At 49.1% G+C, this 19,576-nt stretch overlaps 1 protein-coding gene across 5 annotated transcripts in view; it reads left to right on the forward strand.

Moving 5' to 3' along the window:
* Frmd4a (FERM domain containing 4A) overlaps positions 1–19,576 on the forward strand; it is a 312,601-nt gene that overhangs the window by 291,525 nt on the left and 1,500 nt on the right. For 4 of the 5 annotated variants that reach the window (XM_050150454.1, XM_050150456.1, XM_050150455.1 and 1 more), the window contains 7 exons: positions 249–371; positions 4,143–4,371; positions 5,818–5,874; positions 9,067–9,307; positions 9,986–10,150; positions 11,412–12,286; positions 13,969–14,065. In XM_050150454.1, the coding sequence (XP_050006411.1) occupies positions 249–371; positions 4,143–4,371; positions 5,818–5,874; positions 9,067–9,307; positions 9,986–10,150; positions 11,412–12,286; positions 13,969–14,065 (1,787 nt within the window). Of the gene's footprint in view, positions 1–248; positions 372–4,142; positions 4,372–5,817; positions 5,875–9,066; positions 9,308–9,985; positions 10,151–11,411; positions 12,287–13,968; positions 14,066–16,085; positions 19,574–19,576 lie in introns of those variants that run through there. The other variant, XM_050150459.1, reaches the window with a different exon arrangement.

The raw sequence follows: 19,576 nt of genomic DNA on the forward strand, positions 1-19,576 counted from the left end.
AATCTTTTTTAGTGGGGCTGTTTTGTTTTGGAGGGGTTTCATGAGTTGGCCAGCTTGGTCTTGAGTTTGTGATCCTCCTGCCTCAGACGCCTGAGTAGCTGGTTGCAGATCTCTACTGCCAGGTCCTGCTACAAAATGAACTCTTATTTACGCTTAGTGCTCAATGCTAAGGGGCCTTACCTGTGCATCAGATTGGTGATGGATGTGTGTCCTAGCCAAGCTCTCTGAATGTTCTTCTGCACACGCAGGAGCTCACAGGCAAACTACCTGTCGAATATCCCCTGGATCCAGGAGAGGAACCACCTGTTGTTCGGAGAAGAATTGGAACAGCCTTCAAGCTAGACGAACAGAAAATTCTGCCTAAAGGAGAGGTATGTTCCTCTGGCGTGGCTGAGTTTCCCATCACCCCTTTTGCTGTAGCTACTAGGTTCTGTGTAATCTCTTCATTGTTTCCAAATGACTATGTTTTCCCTTTCACCCTTTCTTGGGTGAACTTGCTAGTTGCTATATGGCTTCTCTTTATAAATGACTCTGATTGCCTTAGTGTTTCCCAGTGGATCTCTGTTGACATTGTTTATCTAATACTGAATATCAGGTGCAAGTGGTCAGTTAAGATTGGGGAGAATATTTCAGTAACATACAAATAGACCTGTCTTTGTAATGACCTCCCAGCCCTTTGTTACGCTTGGTCTTGCCTGATGCCTTGGCCTGTGGAAGAAAACAGGGAAGAAGCCAATCTCCAGGCACAGTTCTCATTGTCTGGGGAAAGACAAAAGGGTCTGCCCTTCATCTTAAGTCACATGGCTGCTAAAATCACTGCCTGGACATTGCATCCTACACTTGTCCAGGGTCTGTCAGGACCCTTGTCATCTGTAACTGGAAAAGCCATATTTCAACATGATTGTTATTGTCGTTGGGTGGTACACTGGTGAGGGCTGGGACTAGAGAATTCAGATTTGAGGGTAATCAAAGCTCAGCTGGGCGTGGTGGCTCAGGCCTTTAATCCTAGCACTTGGGGAGGCAAAGGCAGGCGGATCTTTGTGACTTCCCTGCAAGCCTGGTCTAGAGAGAGTTCCAGGATGGTCAGAACTACACAGGAAGACACTGTCTTGAAAAAAAATAAATAAACACACAAAGTATCCGGCCCTTGTTGAAGAGAAACAAAAAGCCAGGTTTACATTCAGGTCTCAGGTCTTCCCAAATTTCTTCCGACTAGAGTTACTGATTAATGAGCTAGCGAACAGAAGACTCAAGACAACTTCTGGACGCAAAGCCTCTTAGCACATTAGCTATGTTTCTTGTTGCTGGGATAAAATGGCCTGACAAAAGCAGTGGAAAGCGGGGAGGGAGGGAGGGAGGGAGGGAGGGAGGGAGGGAGGGAGGGAGGGAGGGAGGGAGGGAGGTCGGCCGGCTTACTTTGGCTCACAGTTGAGGATACAGTCATGGCTGGGAAGGCTTGGGCAGAGTGTGAGGCAGCTGGCACACAGTTTGGAAGCAGACAGCGGTGGGCACTGGTGCTCCGCTCACTTCCTCCATCTCATGGAATGGTGTCACCTACATTGAGGGAGCTTCTTCCCACTCCAGTTAACTTAGTCTAGGAACTCGCTCACAGACATTCGACAACTAAAGTAGCCGCCACGAAGGGAAAGAAAAGTAAAGTACTTTTAGTTTTTTAAGGAACTTGGAGAAGGACATACTCCTAAAATAAGGTCAGCGTGCAGGTGGAGGGCCTGCTGGGCACACCAGAGTGGTTCATACAAAGTGACGCCTAGTCAGGCCGCTTCCTCTTCCCTACGGTCAAGTTCCTGGTGCTGACGTCTCTGGGTTATCACTCGGATTAAATGGACTAGAAGAATATTTCTCTGGATACTTAACACATGCCCGATGCCCAGCGAACAGCTGCTGCAAAGAGAGATGAGATGCCGAAGAGGGGAGTGACTTCCAGCACCACGTGGTCGGACGTCTCCCAAAGCTGGATCGTCATCTCAGCACCCCGTGTTTGACGAGTGATCTTCCGCGCCTGAATTTCACATTGCTGTGTTGTAGTGTTCTCCACTTTTCAAGAAAGCTGGCTCCAGGGCTCTGAGAACTCCTTGCTGGCCCTTGTACATCTTTCTGAAATTCCGCAGAGGAAGCAGCAGGCAGAGTTCTGCAGAGCTTCCTCCCGACGGGAAGGGACTCGCTCTCGCTCTGCGCTGTCGCAGCTTTTCTGCATCCCTCTGGCTCTCCTTGCCCTATGACCCCTTCCTCAGACAAGGCTTTCAGTCCTGTCCTTGACTCAGTTGGAATCTCAAGACTTGTTCTGCCTGCAAATCTCAGGGTCAGTGTCTTGGACCAGAGCTATCATAACTGCCCCAAAACAGTTGCTTCAGGGAGCCCAATTCATAGGCTGAGGTTTGTCCCTGTCCCAAGGCTCTGGGCAGGAGTCCATGTTGATATCCTGCTTCCTCTGAGAGAACAAGTGTGTCCAGCACTGGAAGGATTTGGAAAGAGTTTATTGTCTCTCTAAGTGGTTCCGTTCAGCCCTTACTTTCCCTCCCACTCCTGGTTCCTGCCTCTTCTAGACTTGTAGTGCTCAAAAGTCATTGAAATCAGGCCAAGAGTATTTTCCTTAGTAGACCCTCCCCACACACCCAGCCTGGTCGGTTGTGCTCAGAGGCACATTGTCGGGCCACCATCATAGAAGACGTGGGGTCCAGGAAACATGGCAGACTCCTCCCTTAGTTTGGTCGCTCCCTGCCAAACTTCAGTGTAACTCCAAATCGCCCAGGACAAGACATGTGCTCTTCAGTGGTCATGTGTGGTCCCGGGAAAAGAGAAGCCGTGTTCATCACAGGTTTGTGCAGTATGGCTTTATTGGAGCCCATATCTCCTAGGAGTTTCTAGAACACGCCCAGGCTGCTAGTGCCCTTGCACCCACCGGATACTCAAAACTCCAGAGTAACTATTGCCGTTCCACTAGTCAGTCAGTTTACTTCCTCGTTACCACGACAAAATGTCTGACAGAGGCAACATAAAAGAGGAAGAAGGTTCTATTCTGGCTCGTGCTTTCAAGGACTAGCCTTTCAGCAGGAAGGAGAGCCTGGAGGCTGGAGCCTGTGGTGAGCCTTGCTACATCTTCACGTTGTTGGACAGGAAACCGGGAAGTTGGGCAGGAGGCGGAGTTATCAGCCCCAACCCCTCCTAGCCTGCCACATTCCCAGCCCTCTACCTCTTCCAGCTGGAACTCACTGACTAAAGGCTACCAAACTTTCTAGAGCAGTGCCAACAGCTGGTAGCCAAGCTCAAGGGAGAGTTTACGTGCACAGCCCCAAAACCAGGGAAGAGAAGAAATAGAGAACTGAACTGTGTGGTACTTAAGGGGCTTCTGCATCCATCCACAGATGCTAACAACAGGCAGAGTCTGCCTTCATCTCTAGCATCACCTGGTGTGCATCCATCTGCAGAGGAGATACCCGAACAGTAGGCCAGCCGCACATGCTCCATATGGGGTACCATCTTCTGGGTCTCCCAGGCATATCTGGCATCCATAGCCTTGTTTCTCCTAGGCCCAGAAACAAGAGAGACTCATCTTGATAAAAGGGCCAATTGGGGGGGGAGAGAGAGAGAGGGGGGGGGGAGTTGCACAAGAAGGCAGGAAGGGAGAGAGCCCAAAATCTACCCTAGGAGCAGGGGAAAACTGGTTCCACTACCCACCCCCACATCACTTAGCCTCCTAGAGGGCCCGGAAGGGCTTTTATGAACACACAAGTGTGAAAAGAAGGGTTAGGGCTTGCAGAAGGAGCATCCAGAAGTCACCCAGGTGAGTGGGGATACGTCCTAATGTGAGACACACAAAGATGCATGACAGGGCATACGTGGGAGGATCAGGAGATGTTCACGCATGAACAAACCCCAGAGGGCAGTAGCAGAAGGCTGTTCCAGAAGTCATGCTGTATCTTATGCTCCAAGGAGAAAGAAAATGATAGCAATGGATTCTGGAATTTTCTCTAAGGCTGGGTCTTCAACAGTCACTGGTAGAGGTGGGAGAAAGGAAGATCAGAAAAACTGGGGCAGAGGTCTGGCCTAGAGGCGGGCAAGGTGGGGTCTCCTTGGGCAGCAGGATCTTTGGAAGCTGTAAGCATTGGTTTTCCCTCCCACAGGAAGCTGAGCTGGAACGCCTAGAACGAGAGTTTGCAATTCAGTCCCAGATCACGGAGGCTGCCCGCCGCCTAGCCAGTGACCCCAATGTCAGCAAAAAACTGAAGAAGCAAAGAAAAACCTCTTATCTGAATGCACTGAAGAAGCTGCAGGAGATTGAAAATGCAATCAACGAGAACCGCATCAAGTCAGGGAAGAAACCCACCCAGAGGGCGTCACTGGTCATAGACGGTCAGTGCCACCCACAAGCTCCTGCCCTGCTCCCCAACAACCAGGTCCTGTTAGGTCCTAATCCAGATCCTGGCAGGATCTAAACCGTCTCTTCCCCGACTACCTTATCGTCCATCCATAAAAGGGAATGGGTAATCCTGATGCTCCATCCTAATAATCAATTGCATGTGAGGCACAGATGAAAGAGACCATACATAGAACCTCAGTATCACTTTTGACACTTGCCCAGGCCCTGAAGGGATGGGCCATTTGCTCTAGGAACTAAGAAGTGCCCATCTTTTATATCTTATTCTGTCGTCCTTTGCCATGAAAATGGAACTTTCCCCCACTTTCTAACAGGGCCACAGTGAGTCAGCTCTTCTTTGTCATTGCCTCCTTTGGGGCCTCCTCAAAGGCATTTGAACTTCCCTGCTCTGTAGAAACATCTAGAAGACCCATCGGAGCTATGTCTGGGAAGAGCAGCCTGTGGGAGCCTGTCTTACCAGGTGGCCTCGGGAGCCCATTCTGAGGTCGGCTGAGTGAAGGCTATTCTCTTGGGTCTGCAGCAGCACTGGCTCCTAAATTGTTACTCATGCCAGCTCCCGACTCCTTCCGTGTGAGCCTCCAGCCATTTTTTGTTAAGCTCAAGAATCTGCCTTCCTTGCATTGCTGCCACCACGGAGTAATGTTTTCATCACAGAGGCAGGCCCATCTGTGTTGGGAATGTGCAGTCTCCTTAGATCCCTGGCAAACGTTTCATCTTAAGAGCAGAACGCTAAGCCCAGAATCCGAAGACTTTGGATGGACCTTTGCTGACATTTCCCAGGGAGTAGAGTCACTGCAGACAAACCTGCTTTCCTGAGAGTACCTCAGTTTCCCCAGTGGGAGGGAGATCATTTTACTGTTTCCCTCTCAGGCGCGTTCCTTAATTGAATGGTGACTGTGAAGATAATCGAGAGAGATGGAGTCTGTATTTAGCAAGCTTGTTTTCTCTGCCAATGACTTAAGTTCATTGAGAAACCATTTATTGCCATGTGAGCAAAACTAAGTGCCCTCCCCTAGTTTCAGATCTGTTGAATAACAGCTGCTGGTTTCTTTGGTTCAGCTGGTACTTGCCCCGAGTTTGTTCTAGGACAATGATGTGGCTTCCCCAGGCCCCACCACCTTTCTATGACATGCTGAGCCACGGTATCTGGTGAACAAGGGCATAAGTACACAAAGACTAGGGCCCATTGCGTAGCTGGGTGGGAAGGGTGTGCTCATAACCCACCACAGGGACTGTCAAGGGAAACACCCAACAGCATCTTTGTTTCATGCCTTCTTTCCTTGCTGATGAGAAAAAAAAAAAAAAAAGATGGGTGAGTGTTGCCAGGGCAGGGGAGGAGGGCAGGCTGCTCTTTCCTACACACAGGCTTGGTTTCCAGAGTGTATTAACAACCCTGTGGACTTCCACTTTTTGTCTTCTAGATGGAAATATCGCCAGTGAAGACAGCTCCCTCTCCGATGCCCTTGTTCTTGAAGATGGTAGGTTTGTCCGTTCCCTGCTCTTAAAAGTGGAATCCGGGTTAAACCCAGATTTTTCTGTATGCAGCCTGGGAATGGCCTGATAGACAAGAAGAGGCAGGCAGAGACAGTGACTGAACTCTTTGCAGGCTCTTCCCTTCCCCAGGAGTCACTGCTGGGCTCAGAGTGACGGCTACCTTGACACTTGTCATCCAGGTTTATCCATTCTGCAGTCTGTGGACCACATGCAGCCCCTGTGTTCCAATAGCATAGAAAATACACGCATGTGTGCTCTGATAACCTGTGGGCCATGGGCTGGACAATTCTGCAATGTATGGCCTAAGAGAATTTACTCTTGGTCCAATATGGCCCACATAAGCCAGAAAGTTGGATACCCCGAGTGATATTCATGAAATGGTATTTTGTTTTTGTAATAACCAAAGAAATTTTTTTTGACTGGCATGGTACCTTTAATCCTGTAACCCCGGCAGGAGGATCAAAAGTTCAAGGCCAACCTGAGCAATATAGCAAGTTGACCTTGAGTCAAAAACAAACAAGGGTTTGGGAGTACAGTTCACTGTTAGAGTACTTACCTATGTGCAAAGACCTGAGTTCTATCCTCAGGACTAAAAAAAAAAAAAAAATATGCACAAGAGTCTTCATCATGTATATCTTCCTTTTGGCAGTGCTGACATACAAGGAAAGAGATAGACTTGATTTGGGCTACATAACAAAGATTATGGGAGTCTGAGCTCCAGGAAGGAGTTGGCCTATCTGCTGTCTTCTCTGAGACAGAAATGGGAATGTCCCTTTTGTGACTTGGGCAACCGTGGAAACTGTTGTTTTATATCCTGTTGGATTCTTAAATCTGGCAACTGCCAGGATATTTTCTTGGTCGGGTCTTAGGAAATCAGAGTTGAAAACCCCTCCTGCCCCCAGAGCAGAAACAAGCATTCCAGACTTAGAACCATTTCCAAGCTATTCCTGTGGTTGTTAAACCACAACATTGGGCATCGGGGGCACTAATTATATGGAAGTCTATTAACTGGTAGTTCATTTTTTTGCCCTCTAGGAAAACCTCAGGCAGCCAGTGGTGAGTGGCTATTGAGACAAGAAACATAAAAGACCTACCCAAGTCACAATAATAATAATTGCCACAGTAATAACCGTCGGTCTGGATGTGGGGAAAGCCAGGGGAGCTACTTGCCCAGTTGTCTTGACCTTGCTGTTAGGAACTGATGGTCAAATTTTACTGTCTGCTGCATTAGTGGATGGGAAAGACATGGTTTCCATGAGAACACAGAAGCCTGTTTGGAACATGAGACCTCCGGTCCTACCACTGATCCCTGCCACCCTAGTCTGCCAAGGAAGAAGCGAGCTGCTGAAGTTCCATTGTGCTGGTAGTTTCCAGGGCTGTACTCAGTCATTAGCTGAGACATCACAATTACAGCTTTGCCCCATGTCCTAGGCCCCTGACCTCCTGAGAACTGTAATCGCCTCCTCTTGTGTCCTGTGTTCCCAGTTCAGGCTCTCGCTCGCTAGGGACCCTCCTCCTGTCTGACCTGAGGGACAACGCCAGAGCCTTTGAATTAGGGGGACTGAGGATTAGGCCATGAAAGAATCAAGAGTTGAAAGTGGATATAGGATCCTACAAATGACTGGTTGATTTCCCCCGTGCCCCCCCACTCCCCCCTGTGAGCATTCCATTCTACTCCTGAAGCCACTGCACCTCGGGTTCCCATCATTGTCTCTTCATAAACCCTCCCTTGTCTCTCCTGACACATCTATGCTTAAGTTATCAAAGTTTTCTTGTAGCTTTTAGGCCAAATCTCAACTCCTTGTCTGGAATTCAAGGTCTCTTGCTATCTGGGCTCACTCAGAATTCTTCCCTCCTGGGCTTTGCCCTCTCCCCCAGCTGAATGGCTCCTCCTGCTGATATCCCCTCCCCTCCCCTCCCCGTCCCTATCCCTCCCCTCCACATTTCTACCCAGTTTCCTTCCTTCTCTGCCTGCCCAGAGCTCATTTCCTTCCAGGCACCTTTTGGTTGGGGATTGTTGTTTCTAATGGGACCAGGTCCTAGACAGCTCATAATGACATTGAACTACTCACTGTGTAACTGAAGCTGGCCTTGAACTTTTGATTTGCCTACCTCTATCTACCAAGTGCTGGAATTACAGGCCAGAGCCACCATGCCTGGTGAAACACCTCTTTCTTTGACTAAATAAATGGCTTTGCTTCCTTTCGAGGTCATCCAGCATACAGATGTGCTGGGTTGCACCCCAGAGATGGCAGGGCTAGGGTGCTGTTGGGACTGAGACCTTTTTTCCCCAAAACAAGTTGATCAGCGCTGAGCATATAGCTCAGTGGAGAGCACTTGCCTAGCATGGACGAGGCCCTGGGCTCCATCCCGACATCACAGGACTAAATATGCCAGAAAAGATTGTAAAGAATTTAAGTAGCTTGTGGGGGGACCATGGCTGGGAGAGAACCAGTTTTGCCTGCACTAAATTACCCTTGACAGATACACTTGCGATTCATTTTGTTTCCTCCGACAAATATTTATTGAGTACCTACTGGGTGCCAGCTGTCATTCAAACCCTGAGGACACGCTGATTAACAGAGTAGATAGAATCCTCAGGAAGGTTAACTCCCCCCCCCCAAAGCAAACAAGATATGTCTAGTGTCTCTTCAAACATATATCATGGCACAGCTCCATGCAGGAGCATTTGCTTAGCACATCTGAGGCCCTGGGTTCATTCCTTAGCACCAATTAAAAAAAAAAAATTAGGCCAAGCCGGGCGGTGGTGGCACATGCCTTTAATCCCAGCACTTGGGAGGCAGAGGCAGGCGGATCTCTGTGAGTTCGAGACCAGCCTGGTCTACAAGAGCTAGTTCCAGGAAAGGCTCCAAAACCACAGAGAAACTCTGTCTCGAAAAACCAAAAAAAAAAAAAAAAAAAAAAAATAGGCAATTAAATACGACCTTTGCCTGTTTAATATGAAGTGATCACTTCTTGGGGCACTGAATCCAATTCAGACTTTCTTCGTACTCAACTAAAAGTGATACTTCCTGCCCTGTATTGACCAGCAGTCGAGGCAGGGTCATCAAGGTCCTTGGGCATATTTTGATGTGTAGCTCCCAAGGCACAGATGTGTGGGTTGGATTTGTGGGACCGGTGACGCTGATCCTTCCCTCCTCTTCCTGTCTTGACAGAAGACTCTCAGGTTACCAGCACACTGTCCCCCCTACAGTCTCCGCACAAGGGACTTCCTCCTCGGCCACCATCATCGCACAACAGGCCTCCTCCCCCGCAGTCCCTGGAGGGGCTCAGGCAGATGCACTATCACCGCACCGACTACGACAAGTCACCCCTAAAGCCCAAAATGTGGAGCGAGTCCTCCTTAGACGAGCCTTATGAGAAGGTGAAGAAACGCTCCTCCCACGGTCATTCCAGGTGAGCTGGGTCGCAGCACCCAAGTGGGGTGTCTGGCAGAGTCCGAGGGTGGCCCTACACAACACCCACAGCGTCTATTCCCTTCCTTTGCTCACAAAGCCCTCTGCTGTCGGCTCGGAGAAGTACAGATTTCTCATCCAAAGGGGAAAATCCAAAGGTTTGGCTCACAATCAACCTGTTGGCAGATGGCTTTAATGCCGTTAAATTCCACAGGAATTAATTAGGAAATTGTAGCCAGCAGTATTCCAGAATGGCAAAGGAGAGTCCCCTTTGCCAAAATCAGAGGATCCCCAAGGTGGTGCAGAACCTAAACCATCTACCTACCAGCCGGTGTCTGGAGCCAAGCTGCAGTAATGAAAGGCACACTTTAGCAGCTCACTGCTAGGTTAATACCAGCACCATAGAGATGGCTACTTGGAAGCTGTTTTAGGTCTGCTTCTGCTGTCCTCATTTTCCTTAAGTACACAGCCCCAACAGGGTGCCTGAACAGGAACAATGCCCTGGGCTGATTGCAGGGGCGGAGGGGACAAAGCCCCCTCCAGTGGGACAGTGAGAGCTGGCGTCCTGGGCAAGCTTTCCCTCCAGTTAGACCCACTGTCCCACGCTGGTCAGCCCCTGTCACTGGGGACAGTGCCACATCATATCAGCCTGACCAGCTTGGCTTTTCTCTGCTTGCAGCAGCCACAAGCGCTTCCCCAGCACGGGAAGCTGTACTGAGGCAGGAGTAAGCAGCTCCTTGCAGAACAGCCCCATCCGAGGCCTCCCGCACTGGAATTCCCAGTCTAGCATGCCGTCCACTCCAGACCTGCGCGTCCGGAGTCCCCACTACGTCCATTCCACAAGGTGAGTCTGCAGGGCCTTCAGACTATCCACCTTTCTGGTCCAGACCTTTCAGCCCCAATAACAGGTGAGCTAGTCAGACTGGATTCCGCTCGCTTTACCCTGGACACTCAGTACAGATGCTGTTCCTATCTGGGGACTCGTGAAACCAGAGAATCCCAGTCTCCTGGAGAGAACCAAACAAGGATCCTAGTAGGAGTAGAAGCAGAAAGACTAGTCCAGTTAATGTGGGAAGTGCAGTGGCCTTATACACCCCTGGCTAATCTCTGCTCCCCAGTCCTCATAGTCCGTTCTCACAAGGCCTATGGTCTATTCTGGACGCTACATTTATAACGCTCAAAAGAATGAACAGAAAATGGGCTTCACTGAGTCACATTCCTTTTCTTTCTTTTCTTTCCTTTTTCTTTTTTTTTTTTTTCCGAGACAGGGTTTCTCTGTAGTTTTTTGATGCCTGTCCTGGAACTAGCTCTTGTAGACCAGGCTGGCCGCGAACTCACAGATATCTGCCTGCCTCTGCCTCCCCAGTGCTGGGATTAAAGGCACATTCCTTTTCTAAGTAGTTGTAAGGCCAGATCATGGACGGCTACTGGTTAGGGCTGTGTACTTCTGCATGTGGAGCCTGGAGTCCCTGTGAATTTGCATATGTAGTTCTAGCATTCTGTACCATAATCTATCTCATATTGCTATTGGTGGATAAGCAGAGCGGATCAGAAGCAAGGTCTTGGTACTACCAGTAGGCATTTGTCTCCTTCCTGTTTAGGGTTCCATGTTCCACCAACCCTCAATCTTAGGATCCTTATAGGAAACAGCCATTGATATTCATTCCAGAGCAGTATTTGGTTCAGAGAGTGCCTCAGTTAGAGGTTTTATTGTTACTGATTTGGGTTTTGGTTTGGGGGGGGGGGTATGATGGGGGAATTGTTTTCTTTACCTATAATCAGCATTTTAAAGGAGTTAACATACTACTTAGAACGTAGTAATTCTTAGGTTCCCTAAAAAGCAAAAGCCCTATTTTGGATTTTGGTCAACACCTTTTAGCAGAAACCCTGTGTAAATCCTAGATGTAAATCTACTTCCCTGGCTCCAGCCTCCAGGGACTCTTAGCTCCCTTTCTCACCTGGGACCTAAGGAAGTACCTGGCTTTCCAGGATAACCCATTGGCTAGAAGCCCCGAGTCCCCCTAGGCTTTTACACTCCAGCCCTGTGGCTTTCATGGGACCTTTTGATCCAGAACCCCAAGACCAACCCTGAGGTCTCCCCACAGGTCGGTAGACATCAGTCCCACGAGACTGCACAGCCTGGCCCTGCACTTTAGGCATCGGAGCTCCAGCTTGGAGTCCCAGGGCAAGCTCCTGGGCTCAGAGAATGACACCGGGAGCCCCGACTTCTACACTCCGAGGACTCGTAGCAGCAATGGCTCGGACCCCATGGATGACTGCTCGTCGTGCACCAGTCACTCGAGCTCAGAGCACTACTACCCGGCGCAGATGAACGCCAACTACTCAACGCTGGCTGAGGACTCGCCATCCAAGGCGCGCCAGCGGCAGCGGCAGAGGCAGCGGGCAGCAGGCGCCCTGGGCTCAGCGAGCTCCGGCAGCATGCCCAACCTGGCAGCACGCAGCGGGGCTGCAGGCGCGGGTGGCGGCGTGTACCTGCACAGCCAGAGCCAGCCAAGCTCGCAGTATCGCATCAAGGAGTACCCGTTGTATATTGAGGGCAGTGCCACACCCGTGGTAGTGCGCAGCCTGGAGAGTGACCAGGAGGGCCACTACAGCGTCAAGGCACAGTTCAAGACCTCTAATTCCTACACGGCTGGCGGCCTGTTCAAAGAGAGCTGGCGTGGGGGTGGCGATGAGGGTGATGCAGGCCGCCTTACACCATCGCGCTCCCAGATCCTGCGGACTCCTTCGTTGGGGCGGGAGGGCGCCCATGACAAAGGCTCTGGCCGTGCTGCAGTGTCAGACGAGCTGCGCCAGTGGTACCAGCGGTCCACAGCCTCGCACAAGGAGCACAGCCGCTTGTCCCATACCAGCTCCACCTCCTCAGACAGCGGCTCTCAGTACAGCACCTCTTCCCAGAGCACCTTCGTGGCGCACAGCAGGGTCACCAGGATGCCCCAGATGTGCAAGGCCACATCAGGTGAGCAGAGTGGAGGGACTGCGATGTCCTGGGTAGCCATCGCAGCCAAGAAAGGGAGTCATTTATTACGGAGGCCTTGCTGAGGAATGTGGGAAGCCCGTGGCTCTTACCCCAACACTAGTGTTTCCTCCTTCTTTATCTGGAGCACAAAAGGAGCTTTCCATTAGCCCTTCTAGTTAAGGACAGAAAGCCATATGATGTCAGGTCTCAGGGTTTATCCTGCTAAAGGTGCACCTTTTTCCTGGTGAAGAAAAATTCTAGTAGGTTAGAGACCCAAGTTATAATCTTGCCAAGAACGGTTGGGATCTTGAAGCCCTGGGGAAAGAAGTGTTTACTCTTTGAGCCTGACAGCTGCCCTGCATAAGTAGCCTGGCTGCTCCTGGCTTTGCTATTCCAATGAGGCTATGATACAATCACAAAGTAACTTCTTTTTCACAGACATCACAACAGCACTTTCAGTATCCTTGATACTGTGTCACCGAGGTTTGAACCCACTGAGCAGTACCAAGTCCAGTAAAAGACGGGAGGACTGTCCTTTCCGTTAAGAAGTTTCTCTGTGAAATAATCTAATAACCCGCCTTAGCTGAGCACTTGTCTTTGCTACACTGGGATGCTCATCTGTATACTCTTACCACTCAGACTGTGGTTAAAAAAAAAAAAAAAAAACTCCAACCCTTGACTCTAGTAGGCAGAAAACGAGGAAGGACTCCCAGACAAATAGTAAGCAGTACAAGAATAAAACCAAGGATTGGGGACGAGTATCACCTGGAAGAGGTACATTCTGCCTCTATATCCCCACCGTCCTTTTCCTGAGGGCACACATCCCACACAAGCTCCAGAGACTAGGCTACAGATGAGCTAGAGGTCCTGGGACACCATGGACGACACCGACACCTTCCTACTCTGCTTACTTACCTTCCCAGAAAGATCCTGGGAATGGATACACTCTGTGTGCCACCTGAAGGTCATGATCACGTCTGGTCCTCTTAGATCCCACGGTTAAGTACCAATGGCCAAAGGATAGGAGGGTTTCATTCTCTCAAAACTGCTGTGCTTGTGTGGCTAGGCTTTACCAAATGATAGTGGGCAGATATTATTACTAAGATTTTAGTAAGTTGTATCTGAGGTTGACAGACAGAAGAAAAGGATTCCAACTTCCTACCCCAACCAATGCAAACGATGCATTTAAGTAGGATTTACTTGGTGCTGAATTCTCCTAATGAGATTTCTCTGTGTTCCACCATCAGTAAACTCCTGTTTAAGTGAGCTGTTAAAAGCTCTGTTCATTTGAAGGGTTACTGAAGTAGCAGCTGGTAAGTCTGAGACAGCAGAGGACTTTCCAGAGGCCCTTCCTACAGTAAAGCATGACCCTCGCATAGGGGCCACACCTAAAATGCCACGAGGCAGCCCTCCAAGCTCAGGTCTCCACCACAAAAATACAGGGGCTTCCCATTCTGTGCAGTTGAAGAAGCCATCCTCTGGCCTCAGTCAGAATGGAGAAACGTAGTTAGGAGAAAATGCAATTGGGAGTACAAAGGTATTTCCCCACTGTGACTATGGCATGAGGTCAGAGACCCTGCCTACAAGGTCATGTCTGGCAATGGTTGAAGGTCTGCCATTGTGTTATAAGCTCCTTTGTCTTACCTGTCTCTCCCTGCCTTTCCCACACCAACTACATACAGCTGCCTTACCTCAAAGCCAGAGAAGCTCAACGCCGTCAAGTGAAATTGGAGCAACCCCACCAAGCAGTCCCCACCACATCCTGACCTGGCAGACTGGGTGAGTTGTCCCTTGAAGGTGTTGACTTAGTCCTTCTGGGCTCTGAATTGTGTTAGCTAGGAAGAACACTGTCAGCATTGAGCTTTAGTGCCGGAAGGCTGCACCAGCGACTGCCACGGCGGCTCACACATCCTTCTAAAGAATCTCCCTGTATGGCTGTCACCTTCTCTCCAGCTGGCCTACTGTCTTTGATGGGGATGAATTCTATGTGGTTTTCTACTTAAAAGTAGGTTGTGATTCCTGGGATGTAGGAAGGCAAACAGAGAAGTGGATCCAATTCCAGAAAGCATTTGATTTGACTTGAAATGCCAAGCAAAACTGTCAGGGGCGGGAGAGAGTACCCTGAGCCTATGATATCCACATGCTTCTCAGTCTTACTACCGGGATGCATCCCGAGAAAAGGCTTCTGTCTAGACTAAGCAGTGTTCTTCATAGCAAAGGGGACACCGTACCCAGAGACCTCTCAGTAGAGGCTGCGCACAGGGACTGAAGATTCAGCCCATGACCCTGTCATTTGTAGCTTTAAGTGTGGACTTAGGGCTGAAGCAGCTGGCCAGTGAGGAGGCCCTGCTCTGTCAGAAGGTCAAGCAGACACGAGTATCCTGCCTTGTTCTTATCACACGCTGTCACTTTCTACCGCACTCCTCTCTTCTGTTGCGGCCTCTTAGACATTAGTCTGTCAACACCTGTTGGTTACTGGAAATGGGCCCCTTCTCCAGCCCAATCCACAGCTTTTGTTTTGTTGGGCACTTGTCTGGGAAAATCTGACCGCCGTGAGCTGAATTAGAAGAAAGCCACGGCCCCGCAGTTGGTTCCACTGAGTGCCCAGGCTTCCCATGCGGGGCACCTTTACTCCCCACATTTATCTGTGGTGAGCTGACACCAGGCCTCTTCTGCAGCCTTCACTGTTGGTGAGGCCAGGACTGCTAACATTGAGTACTTTTACATGAACACAGAGGCTACAGCTTCTTCATACATAAATGAGTTTCATGAAATCCTTCTGCTCTCCTGGCAAGGGGAAGTATCTAGATCTTTTGGGTTCATCAGTGAAACAGAGAAAAATGTCATACACCTTATGTTTTTCTGGTAGGTCCTCAAATGTGGACTGTAGACCAGCAGTTTGGGCTTCACCTGGGATCTTCTTGGATCTACCCAAAACTGAATCAGAAGCTCTAGGGTGGGCCCCCTGGGTATATTTAAATGAGCCCTCAGGTCACTTGGAGTTCAATGATTGGACACCTACTGAACCATTTCATGTGGCCTCTTTTCAAATTAAGAAAACATGTAGTCTACAACTATCCACTGTGTTTCTCATGTCCACTCCTCAGTGTGGCTTCTGCCAGTAGCTACCTCTGTTTTTATTACAAATCGCTGAGATACTTGTTCATACTGTCCTCTACAACTGTAGCCTCTGAATCCAGTTTCTTGGCTCAGGGTTGAAGAGTCCCCCAGGACTGACTCATACAAGAGTGACGCATCTGTGTGCCTTTAGTGGCTAAACCACACCATCCAAATAGGACCCTTGGAATCCTCTGGGGACCCTCTCAAGTTCCTAGGTCATGCCCAGTTTTATCTGCTTCAGCTATATGACTGCATCACCTGACTAATAATAGGCTCTGAGTTACAAGCATCCGTCCCACGCCCACTCACTCAAGTGAGCCCTTGGACTTGCCTTCTTTGTCACATGTAGCCAGTAAGGGCACAATACAAACTGGAAATACAAAGATACTGTTCTTGAAGTCCGGTGTTTTGCCAGATTGTGAATTATTCAAGAATAAGGTGATAAGAAAATGAGATGATGGGTAAAAATTGCCACCGCTTGCCTTCCTAACATGCCTAATGACGTCTTGTCGCTCAGCGATGGAGACTCAAAGTTCTGTGTGATTCTTCCTGTGTTGGACTCATGGGCATATGGTCATTGGGTCTCTCCAGTGTGTTAATAAGCTACTAATCATGTGTGCCAGTTCTTCTATGTAACATGAACTCTCTTCTCTTCCTCCTTCCGCTTTCCTTTGTTCAGAGAAGCAACAGAAAACTCTCCCATCATGGATGGGTCTGAGTCTCCAACTCACCAAAGTACTGATGAATAGAGGTATTGTAAGGGAACGTTTTGTTCTTACTGCCCACGAGTGTGTGATCCAGATGTCCTGCATATGTGCGGCTTCTGCCCATGTCAGAGTTTCCAGTAGGAAATGTCTGGATGGTGTGGAAGCTATTATTTTTATGTTTTATTTCTAGATACATGTGGAGCTATATGTTTGGATGTGTGTTTTTACATCAGATGTAGGATGGTCCCCATTCTTCCCATAAGAACTGCCCCCATAGTATATTTAGAGTTTCTAGGCTTTAAATACAAAAAAAGTAGAGGTTTGTTGTTTACCAGGTTTGTAAGTCATAGCCATAAAAACAGCACCACTGCTGTTCAAAATACCCAAACTACTGTAACTGCATCCTACCATTTTTCAGCGACAGTTGTATGTTACAACAAATGTCATAGAGTCCTGTTTTTCAAAACGTGGTTTGTAAGTCACCACTACCAGCTGGGAGCTCTGAAGGACTCCCAGACACCAGCACGGCTGCTGAACCAACCGCTGAAATCCGTACGGCTCTATTATCACAAGCTCAAGGCAGTGGGTCCTGAAAGTCTAAGTAACTAACTGTGCAGCACTGAAATTAAAAAGCACACCGGGGACACCAAAATGCTAAGGGTGCCATGCAGAAGGAGGGCGAACATCCCAGCAAGACGACACCAAAATGATAAGGGTGCCATGCAGAAGGAGGGAAACATCCCAGCAAGACAAAAGAGACAAAATTGAGCCCCGAGGAAGAAATGCCACATAAAAGTACTGAGTGCTATCTACAAATTAAAATCAAAATGCTGAAAAGATTCAGACAAGAGATGCCTTTTTGTCCTCATACACGCTTCGTGAGCCTGGCTTTAAAGAACTGCCGCGGAGCAGGGAGGTAGAGAGAAGCCAAAATAAAAAGCCACGGGTGTGGATTCAGGCAGGGCTCTTGCGTGGGGCGGGGGGGTGGGGTGGGGAATACAATAGAGGATTGAAGAGCAGGGATTGAGCTTGGAATGTAGGCTAGGACAAGACCAGTAACAATTTGTACAGTTGGCCACTTGTGGATGAGGAAAGCAGGGGAGGAAGAGGGACAGCTCATGCTGCTCTGGTGACAGTGAAGGGACTGAAATGATGTCACCAGGACACTTGAATTCGAGTCACTCTTCCCCTCCAATAAGAAGGGACTAAGATGTGCTGAGTGATGGATGGCAGCGGGTAGCAGCGTGAGACGCGCACTTAAAAAGCTCCCATGAGAATGTGGTCGAGTCAGTTCAAAATGGGTAGCAGCTCACACCCAGCCAGCAGAGAGCCATGCTGACAGAGGTCTTATCACCCTGGCTTTATGGCCACAGACCTACAGCACTATTCACCAACCCCACAGTGTCCAGCCCACTTAAATCCCACTTCTCAAGTCTCAGTGGGAATGGAGGTAAGGCATCATTCAGTATTTAGTGATTACTCACTTTTTGAAAAAGTGATTTAACCCCAGACTCAAACATGTTCTATGACATTGAACTGTGTGAGAGAGAAATGGTGTTTCCAGCGTGTGTTCTGTAGGCGTGAGATATCCCAGGTCAAACAAAGCAATGCATGACTTCGCAGAGCCTGTGGTGTGTGCTCAGTGTTCACCGTTTCGCTTCCTCGGAGCCCGTCCCAGGTGTCCCTTCAGAAACACTTGTTAGCGTGACTCCTGTATCCAATGCTGCAGTCAGGAAAATGACGTCCCTAGTAGGCCCACATCGCGACTTTATCAGAAACAAACTTCTAGAAGAATCTAGGAAGCTGTGCCAGTATTCGCTGCATAGGAGAGGGGAACCGACTCGATAAGCTTAAGCAGATGAGCATGTGCAAGCGGCTAAGCTGGGCAGAGCTCACTAGTGCTTCCAGCCAGGGGGAGGAAATAAATCCCCTCGTGCTCAAAGCTTCTTAGCCTTCTCTGAGCCCGGCAAACATAGGTCACGTGTCCCCTCTGGCAGGTGCAAGGGCACCATGAAGAGACTGTTTCCCCGGAGCACTGTGTGCTTCCAACCGCCTTTTCCCATTAAAAATCCTTGGTTCCTTTGACACAGTTTACAAAAGCCAGTTTTGCAGTGAGGAGCCACTGTTTGCAGCGCGAGTATAAAGTCATCCACTCGTTTACCCCCAAATACAGATACACACAAAGACCCCCATGACCAGTGTCCTAACTAAGGCCTTGCCTTTGCTTCTAACGCTGCATTTAATCAGAATTAACCTCATGCACTTCCAGGGCTCCAAGCACAGGGCTGTCACAGATGCCTTGGGGTTTTTCTAGCTTTGCTGGGTCAGATGAGGGATATTTACCAAGAATTAAATCCTCAGTGTATTCCTGGAGAAGTGAGCAAATGAGACAGTAGTGACGGTGGCTGGTGGTCTACAGGTTAGCTGACTTGGGAGGCTTTGAGATGCTCTTTAGAGTGGCTCAGCATCTGCTCCTGGTACCAGGCATGGGAACTAAAGGTCAGTTTAGAAGGAGCTGGAATCTCTTTGAGTGAGTAGGGCTGCAGCCGCTCCTCTGTGTGAGCTATCGTTGATACATAGGAATCGCTCCCATTTAATCTACTAACAATACTTACCAAAGAACTTTCTCTTTTCTCGTATGTACATTTTTCTATGTAGAGGGAAATTTATCTTGACTTTATACTATTTTTGGTGCTGAGCATCAAGGGCAGGACTGTTACATGCTAAACACGCTGTCTACCACTGAGCTACAGGCCCAGTCCCTGTATGATTTTAAAAATCCATTCATAAAAATCACAACATTATTAATTTAAAAAGCATAGCTGGGTGGTGGTGGCACACACTTTTAATCCCAGCAGAGGCAGGGGTAGGAGGATCTCTGTGAATTCAAGGCCAGGCTGGTCTATCTACAAGAGCTAGTTCCAGTACAGCCAGGACTACAGAGAGAAACCCTGTCTCAAAGAACCAATAAATAATAATTTTTAAAAAAGGCACATTTTGCCGGGCGATGGTGGCGCACGCCTTTAATCCCAGCACTCGGGAGACAGAGGCAGGCGGATCTCTGTGAGTTCGAGACCAGCCTGATCTACAGAGCTAGTGCCAGGACAGGCTCCAAAGCCACAGAGAAACCCTGTCTCGAAAAACAAAAACAAAAAAAAACAAAAAAAAAAAAAAAGGCACATTTTGAATGTTGTTCCAGGACAGTGATAAATTTACCTCCAAAGTGCAGACCCTTGGGTCCGATGTAAGGCAAGCCACTGACTGTCACATAGGAAATCATCCTGGGGAATAATATAGTCCCAGGGGCTCCTCAGCCCTGGCTGCACCTGAGAATCATGTACGGGACTCTGAAAGGTCCCCGCAGTTGTGCGCTCCCTAGGCCAGCAGCAGCACAGCCAGACTCAGGCCTGCCCCTCCGCCAGCACCCTGAACGCTGCCCTCTGTGCTGCTCTCTCCTCTAACT

The sequence above is a fragment of the Alexandromys fortis genome, unplaced genomic scaffold, assembly GCF_014885135.2.
Source record: "Alexandromys fortis isolate MF-2015 unplaced genomic scaffold, M_Fortis_MF-2015_v1.1 scaffold_69, whole genome shotgun sequence".
Taxonomy (NCBI): Eukaryota; Metazoa; Chordata; class Mammalia; order Rodentia; family Cricetidae; genus Alexandromys; species Alexandromys fortis.